Source organism: Aotus nancymaae, unplaced genomic scaffold (genome assembly GCF_030222135.1).
Source record: "Aotus nancymaae isolate 86718 unplaced genomic scaffold, 86718_ANA_hifiasm-v0.15.2.pri h1tg000010l, whole genome shotgun sequence".
In the NCBI taxonomy this organism is placed as follows: Eukaryota; Metazoa; Chordata; class Mammalia; order Primates; family Aotidae; genus Aotus; species Aotus nancymaae.
Window position 1 is genome coordinate 75,242,532 of NW_026988421.1, and position 17,715 is coordinate 75,260,246.

The following is a 17,715-nucleotide window of genomic DNA, read 5'->3' on the forward strand; positions in this document are numbered from 1 at the left end:
AATTATAAATCCACTGGATGGGCTTAATATCAGAATGGATATGACAAAGGTCAGTGACTTTGAAAACCAAAAGAAATAATTATCCAATTTGAAGAACAGAGGGAAAAAAGGTTGAAAAAAAAGAGTCAAAAGAGCCTAGGAAACAATGGAACAATTTCAAACAGTCTAACATACCTCCAGAAAGCGAAGATAAAGGGAAGGGGACAGAAAAATATTTAAGAAACAGTGGTTGACATCACTTCCAACTAGCAGGCCCCTATTGTTTTGCTTTACCTCCATATGGAGAGAGACCTGGGATTCAGACTTGCTTTGAAACTTGGCTATTATTCCCCACAAATTTGATGAAAAACATAAATTTAAAGATTCCAGATGCTCAGCAGACACCAAACAGCATATATACAAAGAAAACTAAAAGTATGCTTAGGCATATCACTGCTAAAAAAAAGAGAGAGAGAGAGAGGAGACATTAAAAATAAGTCTTGACAGCAGCAAGAAAAACACAACATATCATCACATAAAGAGTTTGAAAAAAAAAAAAAAGGACTCAAATGCTAGCAAATGTATCAGAAATCATGGAGAGGCCGGACACGGTGTCTCACACCTATAATCCCAGCACTTTCAGAGGCCAAGGCAGGCGGATTGCTTGAGATCAGGAGTCCAAGACCAGCCTGGCCAATGCAGTGAAACTCCATCTCTACTGAAAATACAAAAATTCGCCGAGCATGGTGGCATGTGCCTGTAATCCCAGCTACTCAGGAGGCTGAGGCACAAGAATCATTTGATCTTGGGAGGTAGATGTTGCAGCCAGCTGAGATGGTGCCACTGCACTCCAGCCTGGGCAACAGAATGAGACTCTGTCTCAAAAAAAGAAAAAAAAAGAAAGAAAAGAAAAATCATGGAGGATAGAAGACCATATCAACCCGGAGCTCTATATCCAGTGAAAATACTCCTGAAGAATGAAAGTGGCAAGAAGATGGGTATGGCTAGCATGAAACTAAGAGAATCTGAAAAACATACCTACACTATAAGAAATGCTGGCTGGGCCCGTTGTCTGTGTGTGGTGCTGAGGGGCCCCGGGGGCGGTGGGGGCTCCCGGTGGGGGCTGCGGTGGGGCTGGAGGACCTGGACATGGCGCTGAGGGGCCGCCCTGCAGGAAGATGAATAAGGGCTGACTGGAGCTGAAGGGCGACCCGGGCCTCTTCACCCTGCTGGTGGAAGATTTCAGTGTCAAAGGGGTGCAAGTGGAGGAGATCTACGACCTTGAGAGCAAATGCCAGGGCCCCGTATATGGATTTATCTTCCTGTTCAAGTGGATCGAAGAGCACCGGTCACAGGGAAAGGTCTCTACCTTCGTGGATGATACATCCATGATTGATGGCAATATTGTGAATAGCATGTTCTTTGCCCACCAGCTGATACCCAACTCTTGTGCCACTCATGCCTTGCTGAGTGTGCTCCTGAACTGCAGTAACGTGGACCTGGGACCTACCCTGAGTCGCATGAAGGACTTCACCAAAGGCTTCAGCCCTGAGAGCAAAGGATATGTGATTGGCAATGCTCCAGAGTTGGCCAAGGCACATAATAGCCATGCCAGGCCCGAGCTGCGCCACCTCCCTGAAAAGCAGAATGGCCTTAGTGCAGTGCGGATCATGGAGGCGTTCCACTTCAACAGCTATGTGCCTATCACAGGCTGGCTCTTTGAGCTGGATGGGCTGAAGGTCTACCCCATTGACCTTGGGCCCTGGGGAGAGGATGAGGAATGGACAGACAAGGCCTGGTGGGTTACCATGGAGCATAGTGGCCTCGCCACTGCAGGGGAGCCCTACCACAACATCCGCTTCAACCTGATGGCAGTGGTGCCCGACCTCAGGATCAAGTATGAGGCCAGGCTGCACGTGCTGAAAGTGAACCGTCAGACAGTACTAGAGGCTCTGCAGCAGCTGATGAGAGTAACGCAGCCAGAGCTGATTCACACCCACAAGTCTCAAGAGTCACAGCTGCCTGAGGAGTCCAAGTCAGCCAGCAACAAATCCCCGCTGGTGCTAGAGGCAAACAGGGCCCCTGCAGCCTCTGAGGGCAACGACACAGATGGTGCAGAGGAGGCGGCTGGTTCATGCACACAAGCCCCAACCCACAGCCCTCCCAGCAAACTCAAGCTTGTGGTGAAGCCTCCAGGCAGCAGCCTCAATGGGGTTGCCCCCAACCCCACTCCCATTGTCCAGCGGCTGCCAGCCTTTCTGGACAATCACAACTATGCCAAGTCCCCCATGCAGGAGGAAGAAGACCTGGTGGCAGATGTGGGCTGCAGCCGAGTTCCAGTCCGCCCATCCCAGCAGTACTCAGATGACGAGGACAACTATGAGGGTGATGGGGAGGATGACATGCAGAACACCAACTCTGCCAGGAGGTATAAGCGGAAGGGAACAGGGAAGCCAGGGGCATCGAGTGGTTCTGCTGATGGGCAGCTGTCGGTGTTGCAGCCCAACACCACCAACGTCTTGGCTGAGAGGCTCAAGGAGTCCCAGAAGGACCTCTCAATTCCTCTGTCCATCAAGACTAGCAGTGGGGCTGGGAGTCCGGCAGTGGCAGTGCCCACACACTCGCAGCCCCCGCTCACCCCCAGCAACGAGAGTATAGATACGGCCTCCAGGTCGGCAGTGCTTTCAGCTTGCCACTGCGCTCGCCCATCCGCTCAGCCAACCCGACACGGCCGTCTAGCCCTGTCACCTCCAACATCTCAAAGGTGCTTTCTGGAGAAGATGACAGCCTGCTGCGTGTTGACTGCATATGCTACAACTGTGCTGTCCGTGATCTGGGTCCTGTCATCAGCACAGGCCTGTTGCACCCAGCTGAGGATGGGGTGCTGAGTCCCCTGACACTGACAGAGGGTGGGAAGGGTTCCTTGCCCTCCATCAGACCAATCCAAGGCAGCCAGGGCTCCAGCAGCCCAGTGGAGAAGGAGGTCGTGGAAGCCACAGATAGCAGAGAGAAGACGGGGCTGGTGAGGGCTGGTGAGCCCTTGAGTGAGAAGAAGTACTCACCCGAGGAGCTGCTGCCACTGCTGAAGTGTGTGAAGGCTGAGATTGCAAACTATGAGGCAAACCTCAAGGAAGAGGTGGAAAAGAGGAAGAAGTTCAAGATTGATGACCAGAGAAGGACCCACAACTACGATGAGTTCGTCTGTACCTTCATCTCCATGCTGGCTCAGGAAGGCATGCTGGCCAACCTAGTGGAGCAGAATATCTCCGTGTGGTGGCGCCAAGGGGTCAGCATCGGCCGGCTCCACAAGCAGCAGAAGCCTGACCGGCGGAAACGCTCTCGCCCCTACAAGACTGAGCGCCAGTGAGGACTGCTGGCCCTGACTCTGCAGCCCACTCTTACCGCGTGGCCCTCACCAGGGTCTTTCCCTGCCCCACTTCTCCCTTTCCCAGTATTACTGAATAGTCCCATCCAGAAAGCCCAGGCCCTGGGAATGGGAGGAACCTGGCCATATTCCCTGCATTGTGCCCTGAGGCCTGACACAGGGCAGATCAGCCCCTTAGTGCTCAGGAGGCAGCATCTGGAGTTGGGGCACAACCAGGTACTGTAGCTTCTTCCACAGACAGCTGTGGAGCAGCGGGACCGGGCCCTTCTGCCTGGGCAGCAGAATATGTATTTTACCTATCAGAGACATCTGTTTTTCCGGGCTCCAACCCATCTTGCCACCACGTTGACATAGGTTCCTCCCTACTGTGCTTTCTTTCCTAACAGCTGTCCTGGTTGGCCCAGGTCCTTGTATCATGCCAGGATCACAAATACAGGGTCCCAGCTGGGGGCCTGGGTGGGCACTGGGCCTTGCTGCTCTAGCCCCAGCCACCAGCCTGTCCCTGTTGTAAGGAAGCCAGGCCTACTCTCTTCATTCCTCTTAGGAGAGTGCCAAAAACTCAGGGACCCAGCACTGGGCTGGGTTGGGAGTGAGGTATCCCAGTGGGGAGTGGGCGAGCAGCCTGCTGGGATCCCATGGCCTGAGCGGAGCATGTGGGAACTGTTCACCACCCAGTGAACTGTCTTCCTTGTTCTAGCTAGGCTACTCGAGATTGCTCTCCACAGCAAAGTTCTGGGGCTTTTTGCCTTCAGTGTTGTGGCCCTAGCTATGGGCCTAACTTGGGCTCTGGGTCTCTGGAGCTTGGAGTTCAGAGGAGCCTCTGCCCAGCCCCTCAGTATTACCATGTCTCCTTCCTCTGAGGGGTAGCAGAGACAGGGCTGCTTGTAGGAAGCTGGCACCACTCAGCTCTCCCTGCTACTCCAGCTTCCTCAGCCTCTGCAAGGCACTCAGGGTGGGGGACAGTAGGATCAAGACAACCAGTTGGAGCCCTGTGTTCCAGAGGGCCTGATGCCAAGGGGTAATGGGCCCAGCACTGCCTCTGGAGCCCAGGCCCCAACACAGCCCCATGGCCTCTGCCAGATGGCTTTGAAGGTGTTCCAAGCAGGCCCCTTATCTGTACATAGTGAGTGAGTGGGGTGTGCTGGCAGGTGTGACAGCTGCCTCTGGGCAGAGCACAGCCTGACCCCTCTAGTCCCTGTAAATACTGGATCAATGAATGAATAAAAGCCTCCTAAGAATCTCCTGAGAAACAAAAAGAAAAAAAATGCTAAAGTTAGTTCTTCGGTCCCACAAGAAATCATACCAGGGAAAGGCAGATTGTTGTCATTTCAGTTAAGTAGATATAACATTCCCTTGCTGAGTGTGTAATGCAGGTAGAAGTGATACATGTGACAATTACTGTATAAAGAATGGAGGCTGGTAAATGGACCCCAATGGTTGCAGCATTTTACATTCTGTAGCAAATCCTACAACTCTGAGTAGCTAAGGATGTTTCTTCAGTCAAAATTTAGACAAGAGGCCGGGTATGGTGGCTCTCGCCTGTAATCCCAGTGCTTTGGGAGGCCTAGGTGGGCAGATCACTTGAGCTCAAGAGTTCAAGACCAGGCTAGGCAACATTGTAAAACCCTGTCTCTACCAAAAAAAAAAAAAAAAAAAATTAGCCGGGCGTGATGTCACGGGCCTGTTAGTCTCAGCTACTCTGGAGGCTGAGGCACAAAAATCACCTGAACCCAGGAGGTGGAGATTGTAGTGAGCTGGTGAGCTGAGATGGCAACTCTACTAGTTATCTGATCACAGAAAATTTAATAGAAAATTTGTTAAAGGGATAAATGTAGACTTTAAGGAACGGTAAACACAGAAAGCAGCTTGAGCACCCTTAATTCAAAAACTCAAAATTCGAAAGGCTGCAAAATCCAAAAATTTTTGAACATTGGCCTAATGCCAAAAGTGGAAAATTCCAAACACAATTTCATGTAATGAGTTGTAGTCAAAGCTTAGTTTCATGCAAAAAATATTAAAAATACCATATGAGGAGGTGGCTGGCAAGATGGTCAAACAGGAACAGCTCCGGTCTGCAGCTCCTAGCAAGATAAATGCAGAAGGTGGGTGATTACTGCATTTCCAAGTGAGGTACCTGGCTCATCTCTTTGGGACTCGTTAGACAGTGTGTGCAGCCCATGGAGGGCGAGCCAAAGCAGGGTGGGGCGTCACCTCACCCAGAAACTGCAAGGGATCAAGGAACTCCCTCCTCTAGCCAAGGAAAGCCAGGAGGGACTGTGCTGTGAGGAACGGTGCATTCCAGCCCAGGTACTACACTTTTCCCATGGCCTTCACAACCAGCAGACCAGGAGATTCCCTCAGGTTTCTACACCACCAGGGCCCTGGGTTTCAAGCACAAAACTGGGCAGCCATTTGGGCAGACACTGAGCTAGCTGCAGGTGATTTTTTTTTTTCATCCCCCAGTGGTGCCTGGAACGCCCACAAGACAGAACTGTTCACTCCCCTAGAAAAGGGGCTGAAGCCAGGGAGCCAAGTGATCTAGCTCAGCAGATTCCACCCCCATGGAGCCTAGCAAGCTAAGATCCACTGGCTTGAAATTCTCACTGCCAGCACAGCAGTTTGAAGTGGACCTAAGATGTTCAAGCTTGGTGGGGGGAGGGGTGTTCACCATTACTTGGGCTTGAGTAGGCAGTTTTCCCTTCAGAGTGTAAGCAAAGACCCCTGGAAGTTCAAACTGGATGGAACCCACCATAGCTTGGCAAAGCCACTGTAGACAGACTGCCTCTCTAGATTTCTCCTCTCTGAGCAGGGCATCTCTGAAAGAAAGTCAGTAACCCCAGTCAGGGTATAGATAAAACTCTCATATCCCTGGGACAGAGCACCTGGAGGAAGGGGCAGCTGTGGGCACAGCTTCAGCAGAATTAAACATTCCTGCCTGCCAGCTCTAAAGAGAGCAGCGTATCTCCAGCACAGTGCTCAAGCTTTGCTAAACAACAGACTGCCTCCTCAAGTGGGTCCCTGACCCCTGTGCCTCCTGATCGGGAGAGACCTCCCAGCAGGGGTCGACAGACACCTCATACAGGAGAGCTCCAGGTGGCATCTAGTGGGTGCCCCTCTGGGCTGAACCTTCCAGAGGAAGGAACAGGAACTATCTTTGCTGTTCTGCAGCCTTCACTGGTGATGCCCAGGCAAACACAGTCTGGAGTGGACCTCAAGCAAACTCCAGCAGACCTGCAGCAGAGGGGCCTGACTGTTAGAAGGGAAACTAACAAACAGAAAAAAATAGCATCAACATCAACAAAAAGTACATCCACACAGAAACCCCATACAAAGGTCACCAACATCAAAGACAAAAAGCAGATAAATCCATGAAAATAAGGAAAAACCAGCACAAAAAAGCTGAAAATTCCAAAAATCAGAACGCCTCTTCTCCTCCAAAGGATCATAACTCCTCACCAGCAAGGGAATAAAACTGGATGGAGAATGAGTCTGACAAACTAACAGAAGTAGGCTTCAGAAGGTGGGTAATAACAAACTTCTCTGAGCTAAAGGAGCATGTTCTAACCCAATGCAAAGAAAGCTAAGAACCTTGACAAAAGATTAGAGGAATGGCTAACTAGAATAACCAGTTTAGAAAAGAACATAAATGGCCTGATAGAACTGAAAAACACAGCACGAGAACTTCATGAAGCATACACAAGTATCAATAGCCAACTTAACCAAGTGGAAGAAAGGATATCAGATATTGAAGATCAACTTAATGAAATAAAGTGTGAAGACAAGATGAGACAAAAGAATGAAAACGAATGAACAAAGCCTCCAAGAAATATGTGAAAAGACCAAAAAGACTATGTTTGATTGGTGTACCTGAAAGTGACAAGGAGAACGGAACCAAGTTGGAAAACACTCTTCAGGATATTATCCAGGATAACTTCCCCAACCCAGGAAGACAGGCCAACATTCAAATTCAGGAAATACAGAGAACACCACAAAGATACTCCTCAAGAAGAGCAACCTAAGACACATTATCGTTAAATTCACCAAGGTTGAAATGAAGGAAAAATATTAAGGAAAGCCAGAGAGAAAGGTTGGGTTACTCACAAAGGGAAGTCCATCAGACTCACAGTGGATCTCTCTGCAGAAACCCTATAAGCCATAAGAAAGTGAGGAGCAATATTCAACAATCTTAAAGAAAAGAATTTTCAACCCAGAATTTCATATCCAGCCAAACTAAGCTTCATAATTGATGGAGAAATAAAATCCTTTACAGACAAGTAAATGCTGAAAGATTTTGTCACCACCAGGTCTGCTTTACAAGAGCTCCTTAAGGAAGCACTAAATACAGAAAGGAAAAACCAGTACAAGCCACTGCAAAAATATACCAAATTGTAAAGACCATTGACACTTTAAAGAAACTGCATCAACTAATGGGCAAAATAACCAGCTAGCATCATAATGACAGTATTAAATTCACAAATAACAATATTAACCTTAAATGTAAATGGCCTTAAAAGACACAGACTGGCAAATTGGATAAAGAGTCAAGACCCATCGGTATGCTGTATTCAGGAGACCTATCTCACATGCAAAGACACATATAGGCTCAAAATAAAGGGATGGAAAAATATTTACCAAGCAAATGGAAAGCAAAAAAAAAAAAAAAAAAGTAGGGCTTGCAATCCTAGTCTCTGATAAAACAGAATTTAAACCAACAAAGATCAAAAAAGACAAAGAAGGGCATTACATAATGGTAAATGGATCAATGCAACAAGAAGAGCTAACTATCCTAAATATGTATGCATCCAATACAGGAGCACCCAAATTTGTAAAGCAAGTTCTCAGAGACCTTCAAAAAGACTTAGGCTCCCATACAAAAATAGTGGGAGACTTTAACACCCCACTGTCAATATTAAACAGATCAATGAGACAGAAAATTAACAAGGATATTCAGGACTTGAACTCGGCTGTGGACCAATCGGACCTAATAGACATCTACAGAACCCTCCACTCCAAATCAACAGAATATACATTTTTCTCAGTACCACATCACACTTATTCAAAAATTAACCACATAACTGGAAGTAAAACTCTCCTCAGTAAATGCAAAAGAATAGAAATCATAACAGTCTCTCAGACCACAGTGCAATCAAATTGGAACTCAAGATTAAGAAACTAACTCAAAACTGCACAACTACATGGAAACTGAACCACTCACTCCTGAATGACTACTGGATAAATAACAAAATTAAGGCAGAAATAAGTAAGTTATTTGAAACCAATGAGAACAAAGACACAACATACCAGAATCTCTGGGACACAGCTAAAGCGATGTTTAGAGGGAAATTTATAGGACTAAATGCCCACAGGAGAAAGTGGGAAAAATCTAAAATCAACACCCTAACATCACATTTAAAAGAACTAGAGAAGCAAGAGCAAACAAATTCAAAAGTTAGCAGAAGACAAGAAATAACTAAGATCAGAGCAGAACTGAAGGAAACAGAGACACAAAAAAACCCTTCAAAAAATCAATGAATCCAGGAGCTGTTTTTTTGAAAAGATTAACAAAGTAGATAGACCACTAGCCAGATTAATAAAGAAGAAAAGAGAGAAGAATCAAATAGACCCAATTAAAAAAAATGATATAGGAGATTTCACCACTGATCCCACAGAAATACAAACTACCATCAGAGAAAACAATAAACACCTCTAGAAAATAAACTAGAAAATCTAGAAGAAATGGATAAATTTCTGGACACATACGTGCTCCTCAAGACTCAACCAGGAAGAAGTTGAATCCCTGAATGGGCCAATAATAAGTTCTGAAATTGAGGCAGTAATTAATAGCCTACCAACCAAGAAAAGCCCAGGACCAGACAGATTCACAGTCAAATTCTACCAGAGGTACAAAGAGGAGTTGGTACCATTCCTTCTGAATCTATTCCAAACAATAGAAAAAAAGAAACTCCTCCCTAACTAATTTTATGAGGCCAGCATCATCCTGATACCAAAACCTGGCAGAGACACAACAAAAAATGAAAATTTCAGGCCAATATCCCTGATGAACATCAATGTGAAAATCCACAATAAAATACTGGCAAACCAAATTCAGCAGCACATCAAAAAGCTTATCCACCATGATCAAGTCAGTTTCATCCCTGGGATGCAAGACTGGTTCAACATATGCAAATCAATAAACATAATTCATCACAAACAGAATCAATGACAAAAAACATGATTATCTCAACAGATGCAGAAAAGGCCTGTGACAAAATTTGACATCCCTTCATGCTAAAAACTCTCAATAAACTAGGTATTGATGGAACATATCTCAAAATAATAAGAACTATTTATAATAACCCCACAGCCAATATCATACTGAATGGCCAAAAGCTGGAAGCATTCCCTTTGAAAACTGGCACAAGACAAGGATGCCCCCTCTCACCACTCCTATTCAAAATAGTATTGGAAGTTCTGGCCAGGGCAATCAGGCAAGAGAAAGAAATAAAGGGTATTCAAATAGGAAGAGAGGAAGTCCAATTGTCTCTGTTTGCAGATAACGTGATTTTATATTTAGAAAACCCTATCAACTCAGCCCAAAATCTACTTAAGCTGATAAGCAACTTCAGCAAAGTCGTAGGATACAAATTCAGTGTGCAAAAATCACAGGCATTCCTATACACCAATAATAGACAAACAATCATGACTGAACTCCCATTCACAATTCTTACAAAGAGAATAATACCTAGGAATACAATTTACAACAGATGTGAAGGACCTCTTCAAGGAGAACTACAAACCACTACTCAGGGAAACAAGAGAGGACACAGACAAATGGAAAAACAGTCCATGTTTATGGATAAGAAGAGTCAATATCATGAAAATAGCAATACTACTCAAAGTAATTTACAGATTGGGGCTATTTCCATCAAGCTACCATTAACATCCTTCACAGAATTAGAAAAAACTACTATAAATTTCATATGGAACCAACAAAAAGAGTCCATGTAGCAAAGGCAATCCTAAGCAAAAAGAACAAAGCTGGAGGCATCACCCTACCTGACTTCAAACTATACTACATGGCTATAGTAACCAAAACAGCATGGTACTGGTGCCAAAACAGAGATATAGACCAATGGAACTGAACAGAGGCCTCAGAAATAATGCCACACATCTACAACCACCTGATCTTTGACAAACCTGACAAAAACAAACAATGGGGAAAGGATTCCGTATTTAATAAACGGTTTTGGGAAAACTGACTAGCCATGTGCAGAAAACTGAAACTGGACTCCTTCCTTACATCTTATACAAAAATTAATTCAAGATGGATTAAAGATTTAAATGTAAGACCTAAAACCACGAAAACTCTAGAAGAAAACCTAGGCAATACCATTCAGGACATAGGTATAGGCAGAGACTTCATGACTAAAACACCAAAAGCAATGGCAATAAAAGTCAAAACTGACAAATGGGACCTAATTAAACTAAAGATCTTTTACACAGTAAAGGAATCTATCATTACAGGGAACAGACAAACTACAGAATGGGAGAAATTTTTTGCAATCTATTTATCTGCCAAAGGGCTAATATCCAGAATCTACAGGATCTTAAACAAATTTACAAGAAAAAAACAAACAACCCCATCAAAAAGTGAGCAAAAAAATATGAACAAACACTTCTCAAAAGAAGACATTTATGTAGCCAGCAAACATTTGAAAAAACACTCATCATCACTAGTCATTAGAGAAATTCAAATCAAAACTACAATGAGATACCATCTCATGCCTGTTAGAATGGTGATCATTAAAAAGTCAGGAAACAACAGGTGCTGGAGAGAACGTGGATAAATTAGAATGCTTTTACACTGTTGGTAGGAGTGTAAATTAGTTCAACCATTGTGGAAGACAGTTTGGTGATTCCTCAAGGATCTATAACCAGAAATCCCATTTGACCCAGCAATCTCATTACTGGGTATATACCCAAAAGATTGTAAATCATTCTACTATAAAGACACATGTACACATATGTTTATTTCAGCACTGTTCAAAATAACAAAGAGGAACCAACCAAATGCCCATTGGTGATAGACTGGATAAAGAAAATGTGGCACATATACACCATGGAATACTATGCAGCCATAAAAAAGGATGCATTCATGTCCTTTGCAGGGACATGGATGAAGCTGGAAACCATCATTCTCAGCAAACTAACACAGGAAAAGAAAACCAAACACTGTATGTTCTCACACATAAGTGGGAGTTGAACAATGAGAACATATGGACACAGGGAGGGTAACATGACACACTGGGGCCTGTCACGGGGTTGGGGGCTAGGGGAGGAATACCATTAGGAGAAATACCTAATGTAGATGACAGGTTGATGGGTGCAGTAAACCACCATGGCATATGTATACCTATGTAACAAAACTGCATGTTCTCAACATGTATCCCAGAACTTAAAGTATAATTTTTTCAAAATGCCATATGAAATTGCCTTTGGGCTACCTGTATAAGATGTATATAAAACATAAATTTTGTGTTTAGATTTGGGACTTATCCCCAAGATCGCACATTATGTATATGCAAATATTCCAAAATTTAAAACAAAATCAAAAATCAAAAACACTTCTGTTCCCAAGAATTCTGGATAAGAGATATTCAACCTGTATCTCTAGGGCCGAAAGAGATGACACAAGGGAGGAGCTAAGAATTTGGAAGACACTTTTTCCCTCCAAGGCTGAGATTAATGCCTCTTTGAAGAGGCTGTAGCAACCCACAGCAGCACGCAGGCCTACAGAAGCAAAGAAATTTGCCAGGCTGTGTGGAATAAGGTTGGTCTGCAGGAGCAGCCCACGGGATAGCACAGAAACTTACCAGATGGTGCAAGCCAGCTGCAGCTGGCCCAGAAGGCGTGGCCTGCTGGGGTGCTGGTGGGCCTGGGCTAGTCAACAGGCAAAGGCTTCCTGGATAGCAGTCAAAACGCTCTGGAGAGTGAGGACTCCTGGACCTTCTGCATACTGATATGCTGGCAGCCATGCTATAGGAGAAAAAAGAACCCAAGAACCAGAAAAAGCTTTTTTTTTTTTTTTCCTGCCAGACTTGCAGCCCTCTTATGCCCTCTATTGGCAGAGCATAAGATTGCAGCAGTTGGCAAAGGAGAAACAAAAGTGTGGATCTGGAATTGAAAGGCAATAAATTGATAACTGGCCTAAATGTATAGCCTAATTTCTAGGGATCTCACAAAGGAAAAAAAAAATCAAAAACATTTAAGTAATTCAAAGACAAGAATAAAGGGAGAATGAAGGAATAAGACACAAAAGGGATAAGTAAAAAATGGTAGACTTAATCTCAAAATAATTATCTTAATTGAAAGAAGTCAGATCCAACAGAGTGCCTACTGGATGATTTCATTTATGCAAATTTTCAGAAAATGCTCCCTAACCTATAAAGACACAAAGCAGAATAGCAGTTGTCTGTGATTAAAGAGAAGGGGAGGAAAGGATGGGCCACAAAGTGGCATGGGGGAACTTTGGGGATGATGTAAATGATCTATTTCATGGATATATACATTTGCCATAAAATGCATCATTAAACTGTGTACTCTAAATGGATGCAGTTTATTGTACAACAATTTTACCTCAATACAAATTTTAAAAGGCAATAGATAAAATGTATCAATAGGTGCGAGTGGGCTGCGGAGCTGGAAGAGTAGGGGAAGAAGAGCTGAATGGCCATCCAATGGATGTAGTGCCCTCCCGATGCTGTGCTGTGCTTTGCAGCCTGTACATCACCAACAGAAACTAAGTATTATGAACCCAGTCCCATCTAGAAAGATACACAGCCTCAAAAAATCAGCTTTCCAGACCCAAGCATCATAGAGCTAAGTTGGGTAGTACTTTGCTGTCCAAGGTATCTGCTGGATTAATATAACTACCCACGGTAGAATGAGAGAATCATCTGTTAGGTAGGACCTAGATAGAGACATCTCCTAGAGCCTCCAGGAGTTGGCTTCTGGCTTTGATGGACAGATAACTCCAGGAGCCCAACAGCCCGGTTGGAGGAGCACTGAAACGTGAAGGTATAGTCAACAAAGACAGGATGCTGAAGTCAGAAACCACATTGAGAGTCAGGACTGTAACATATATCCAAACATTTACTTCCCTTTTCCCCCTTGGATGTCTTTAAAAATCAAAGCAAATAAATTTGTCCTTATGTAATTCACCAGCATGGTAAAGACCTCTCCCATACCTGTCAACTTCAGCGAACTTGAAATTGGATGATTTGGGAATAGAACAAGAAGGTTTTTCTGAGTCTAATAAAATGGCCTGTGAGCATTTCTTTAGGTGAAACAAAAAGGAAAACACTTCAAAACAAAAATACTCCAACTAATTGATATACAGTTTATTTTGCACATATCAAGCATGGAACTAATTGCTAAGTGGAAAGGAAAGTCTTGAGAACTGACCTGTCCAAATACAGCGATCTGCTAACAGTAATACAAATAGAAGTATGTGAACTGAAGCCATAAAAATGTTTCTCTTTTAGTATATAAAATGTTAAAAGATTGATGGCCAAGCACAGTAGCAATCCCAGCTACGTGGGGGGCTTAAGTGGCAGAATCCTTTAGCCCAGGAGTTCAAAGCCAGCCTGGGCAACATAGAGAGGCCCCATCAAAGATCCAAGTGAGCACCATTCCCTTTGAAGTCATCGTTATGGAAAACCATGCATTTATTCCCAACCTTGTTCAGAAAGTGTATTTTAGAATTGAATTATTTTACCGTCATCTTAAATATTCTTTGTATCCACAGGTCTTCTTTATGCTACAATCTGAACACAGCTATTCTGGGACAAACAATACAAAGTATAACATCATTGGTTAATATACCGGACACTACAGATAATCAATAAATGTTGAAGTTCTTCGTCTTTCCTCAATAGTGATGAACTTTCTTATTCAGATTTCATTTTTGGCAATACAGAGAAGTGACTTGGAATAAAAATTACTCACTTGTTTACTCTTTATTGAACCCACTATGTTTCAGACACTGGTCTGAATCTGCACAGGGAAGACTGGCTTGACGCTCTAGGGTGAGTTTCAGAATCTGCCCTGGCAAAGTGATTGAGCAAGCTACTGAAACTTCTAGGTCTGTTTCTTCTCCTGCAATAACAGAGTAATAATAACAATGACCTAAAAATGGCCCCTTTGAGTGGCTGTGTATTTATTCCAGAATGAAAGGTGTTATGGACTGAATTGTGTTTCCCCAAAATTGTTGAAGCCCTAACAATTTTGACAGTATTGGACATAAGGCCTTTAAAGAGGTAATTAAGGTAAATTTGGTCCTTCACTGGCATTAGCCATCTGCAAGTCAAGGAAAGGGGCCTCAGAAAGAACCAACCTGCCAACATCTTGATGTTGGCTTCCACCTTTCAGAACCATGAGAAAATAAATTTCCACTGTTAAAGTCACCTAGTCTGTGATGCTTTGTGATGGTAGCCCTAGCAACCTAATACAAAGGGAATATGGATTTATTCCAGCGCTGTATGCTCCAGATAAGGCCATCCTCTCCAGCCTCCCCATTACCACTGGCAGAAGGGAAGAGGAAGTGCCCAAGTATATAATAACCCTGGCCAGAGCCCACCACCTCTCTCTTAGTTCCCCAACCCCTGACAGTCACAGCTTTGCCAAACAGCTTATATTGATTCCAGCAAAGCTAACTCCTCCTTGCTGTCTATCTGATCATCTCAAGAAAAACAAGACTCTCGGACTCCCTGTCACTCAGATCCTCTCCTCAAATCCCTAGCTTTACTCCAACTCCTAAAAATTTTTTCCTCTGTAACCTATAAAATCATAAGGCCTTATTAGCAAATAGAAAAGACTACTTCAATAATCTGTTTTTGAAGAGTTCCCTTTGTTTTCCCACTTTACAGAAACTTTATTCTCCCTGAAAACACTGCTTCTCCTGCAGCCCTCTTCAGGGCTGGTGATTTTCTCAAGCACATGCTTCATATCATGGGGCCTGGTGATTAGGTAGGGTATTCTGCTTGTTCTTTGTAGCAGAGCCTAAAACAATTTCCCTTTCTCTTCCCTAAACACCCAGCCTTGAAGCCCACACCATAGACAATGCATCATTTCCTCCTATTGAAATCTTCACTGAACCTCAGCATCCCTGGGTTTTGTCTCCCCATTCTTTGTCACCCTCTCTAATGTGACTCATTATAATTCCTAGTGATTTTGAAATTCTCAGAAATAGGACTCCCTGGCCTCTCAATTTCTTGACATCCTTGTTTCCAAAAAAAGTTTATTCTCTACTGTATCTATGCCATGACTCTCAAAGTCATATTCTAGATTGTCTCATGTATTATCCATACTTGTTCTTTCTCTCTAAGCTCAGTTTGAAGCCTTAAATTCTGTTCATCATTCCTATATTTCATTCACTCATCCAACAAAATGAATGTTGTTCCAGGCACTGTTCAAGATGTTGGTGATATAGGACTGATTCAAATGGGCAAAAATCTATACTTCTTGAACTTACATAGGGTTGAGGGAGAAGATAAACCAGATGTATACTATTTAATTTGTAATAAGTGCTACAAAAATATAAAGCAAGAAAGAAGGGTGGGCCATATTGAAGAGGTCCACTTTTTTAAAGGGTGATCGGGGATACACACACACACACACACACACACACACACACACACACAATATTTAAGCAAAGACCTGAATGCTGCAGGACTGAGCCAGGAAGTCATCTGAAAGAAGAGTATTCCTGAAGGAGCAAACAGCAAGTGCAAAGGACATGAAATAAAAGCTTATCTGGGGTGTCCAAGAAACAGTGAGTAGACCAGTGTGGTCAAAAAGGACCATGGGGGGAGGAGGAAATCAGAGTAGAAACATGGGTAGGGGATGGGAAACCAGATCTAGTAGGGTACCCTAATCAGCCGTGGTAAGGACTTTTGCTATTAGATACATCACCATTGGAAATTTTGAACAGAGGAGTGGTGTGGTCTTTCCAATGTATTTCACAATACTTCAATTCTCAGACTCTTTTAACCTTACCAGGACTTTCAATCCACCGATCCAACCTCACTGTCCATCCTATAATCACTCCCTTGCAAATTCCCTCAACTCCTTTGCCTCTCTCACTCTGCAGTGTTCATCTGGAAAAAGCAATGCCTGGTTAAATCCAACTTTGTGCCTACTCTGTACCCGCACTCCCACAGTTAACCACAGCTGGAGACGAGCACCCAAACATACCGACTTAAATCCACAGTTACTAAACCAAGCTTTTAGTGTGCCCTGGAAATCCTGCTACATTCCTTTAATTATCATCCCATGAGACTATTTCACAGCCTCTCTTCTCTTGACAAACCTCTCTCACCTCCTCCCCACCCTATCAGTTTACTTCCATTCCCTCACAAAACAAAAACAAACAAAAGAAAATATCCACACCCTCCCAGTGCCATGTTTATCAGCCTATCCCCATCTGTGCCTATACATCTCCCTTCCCTCCTGCTATTAAGGGAAGGTTGTCCTCACTCATCTTCCGGGCCTATGCTTCTGCTTAGACGATGGATCTTATCCCTCTTACCCACTCAAGGACCTCCCTCCATTGTTCCATGTCTATCCTGAATCACCAATTTTTCTCCTTTCTACAGGGTAATTCCTATCAATGAACATAATTTCAATTATTTCATCTTTAATTGAAAGACAAAAATTTTTTTTTTTGAGACAGAGTTTCGCTCTTGTTGCCTAGGCTGGAGTACAATGGCACAATCTCGGCTCACCGCAACCTCCGCCTCCCAGATTCAAGTGATTCTCCTGCCTCAGCCTCCCAAGTAGCTGGGATTATAGGCATGTGCCACCACGCCTGGCTAATTTTGTATTTTTAGTAGAGACAGGGATTCTCTATATTGATCAGGCTGGTCTTAAACTCCCAACCTCAGGTAATCTGCCTGCCTCAGCCTCCCAAAGTGCTGAGATTACAGGTGTGAGCCATCACTCCTGGCCAACTATATATATATATTGTATTCTACATCTCCTTCTAGCAAATTCCATTTCTCTGTCCTTTTTAAAGGTTGTCTACACTCATTGTTATGGGTTGAATTGTGTCCCACCAAAACTCTTATGTTGAAGTCTAACCCTCAGCACCTCAGAATGTGACCTTATTTGGAGATACAGTCATTGCAAATGTAATTAGTTAAGATGACATCACACGGGAGTAGAGTGAGCCCCTAATCTGATATGACTAGTCTCCTTATAGAAAGGGGAAATTTGAACACAGAGCCACACAAGTGAAAAAGAAGGCAGAGATCAGGCTGATGCAACAAAAGCTAAGGAACACCAAAGATTGC

The 17,715-nt window shown here is 43.8% G+C and overlaps 1 protein-coding gene across 1 annotated transcript; it reads left to right on the top strand.

Annotated features, from left to right (window-relative positions):
* Positions 1-1,157: 1,157 nt before the first annotated feature.
* Positions 1,158-3,346, top strand: LOC105728231 (ubiquitin carboxyl-terminal hydrolase BAP1-like). Its single transcript, XM_064373707.1, is given in 2 exon segments — positions 1,158-2,646; positions 2,649-3,346. Coding segments are annotated over 2 exon segments (2,187 nt in total).
* Positions 3,347-17,715: the final 14,369 nt, after the last annotated feature.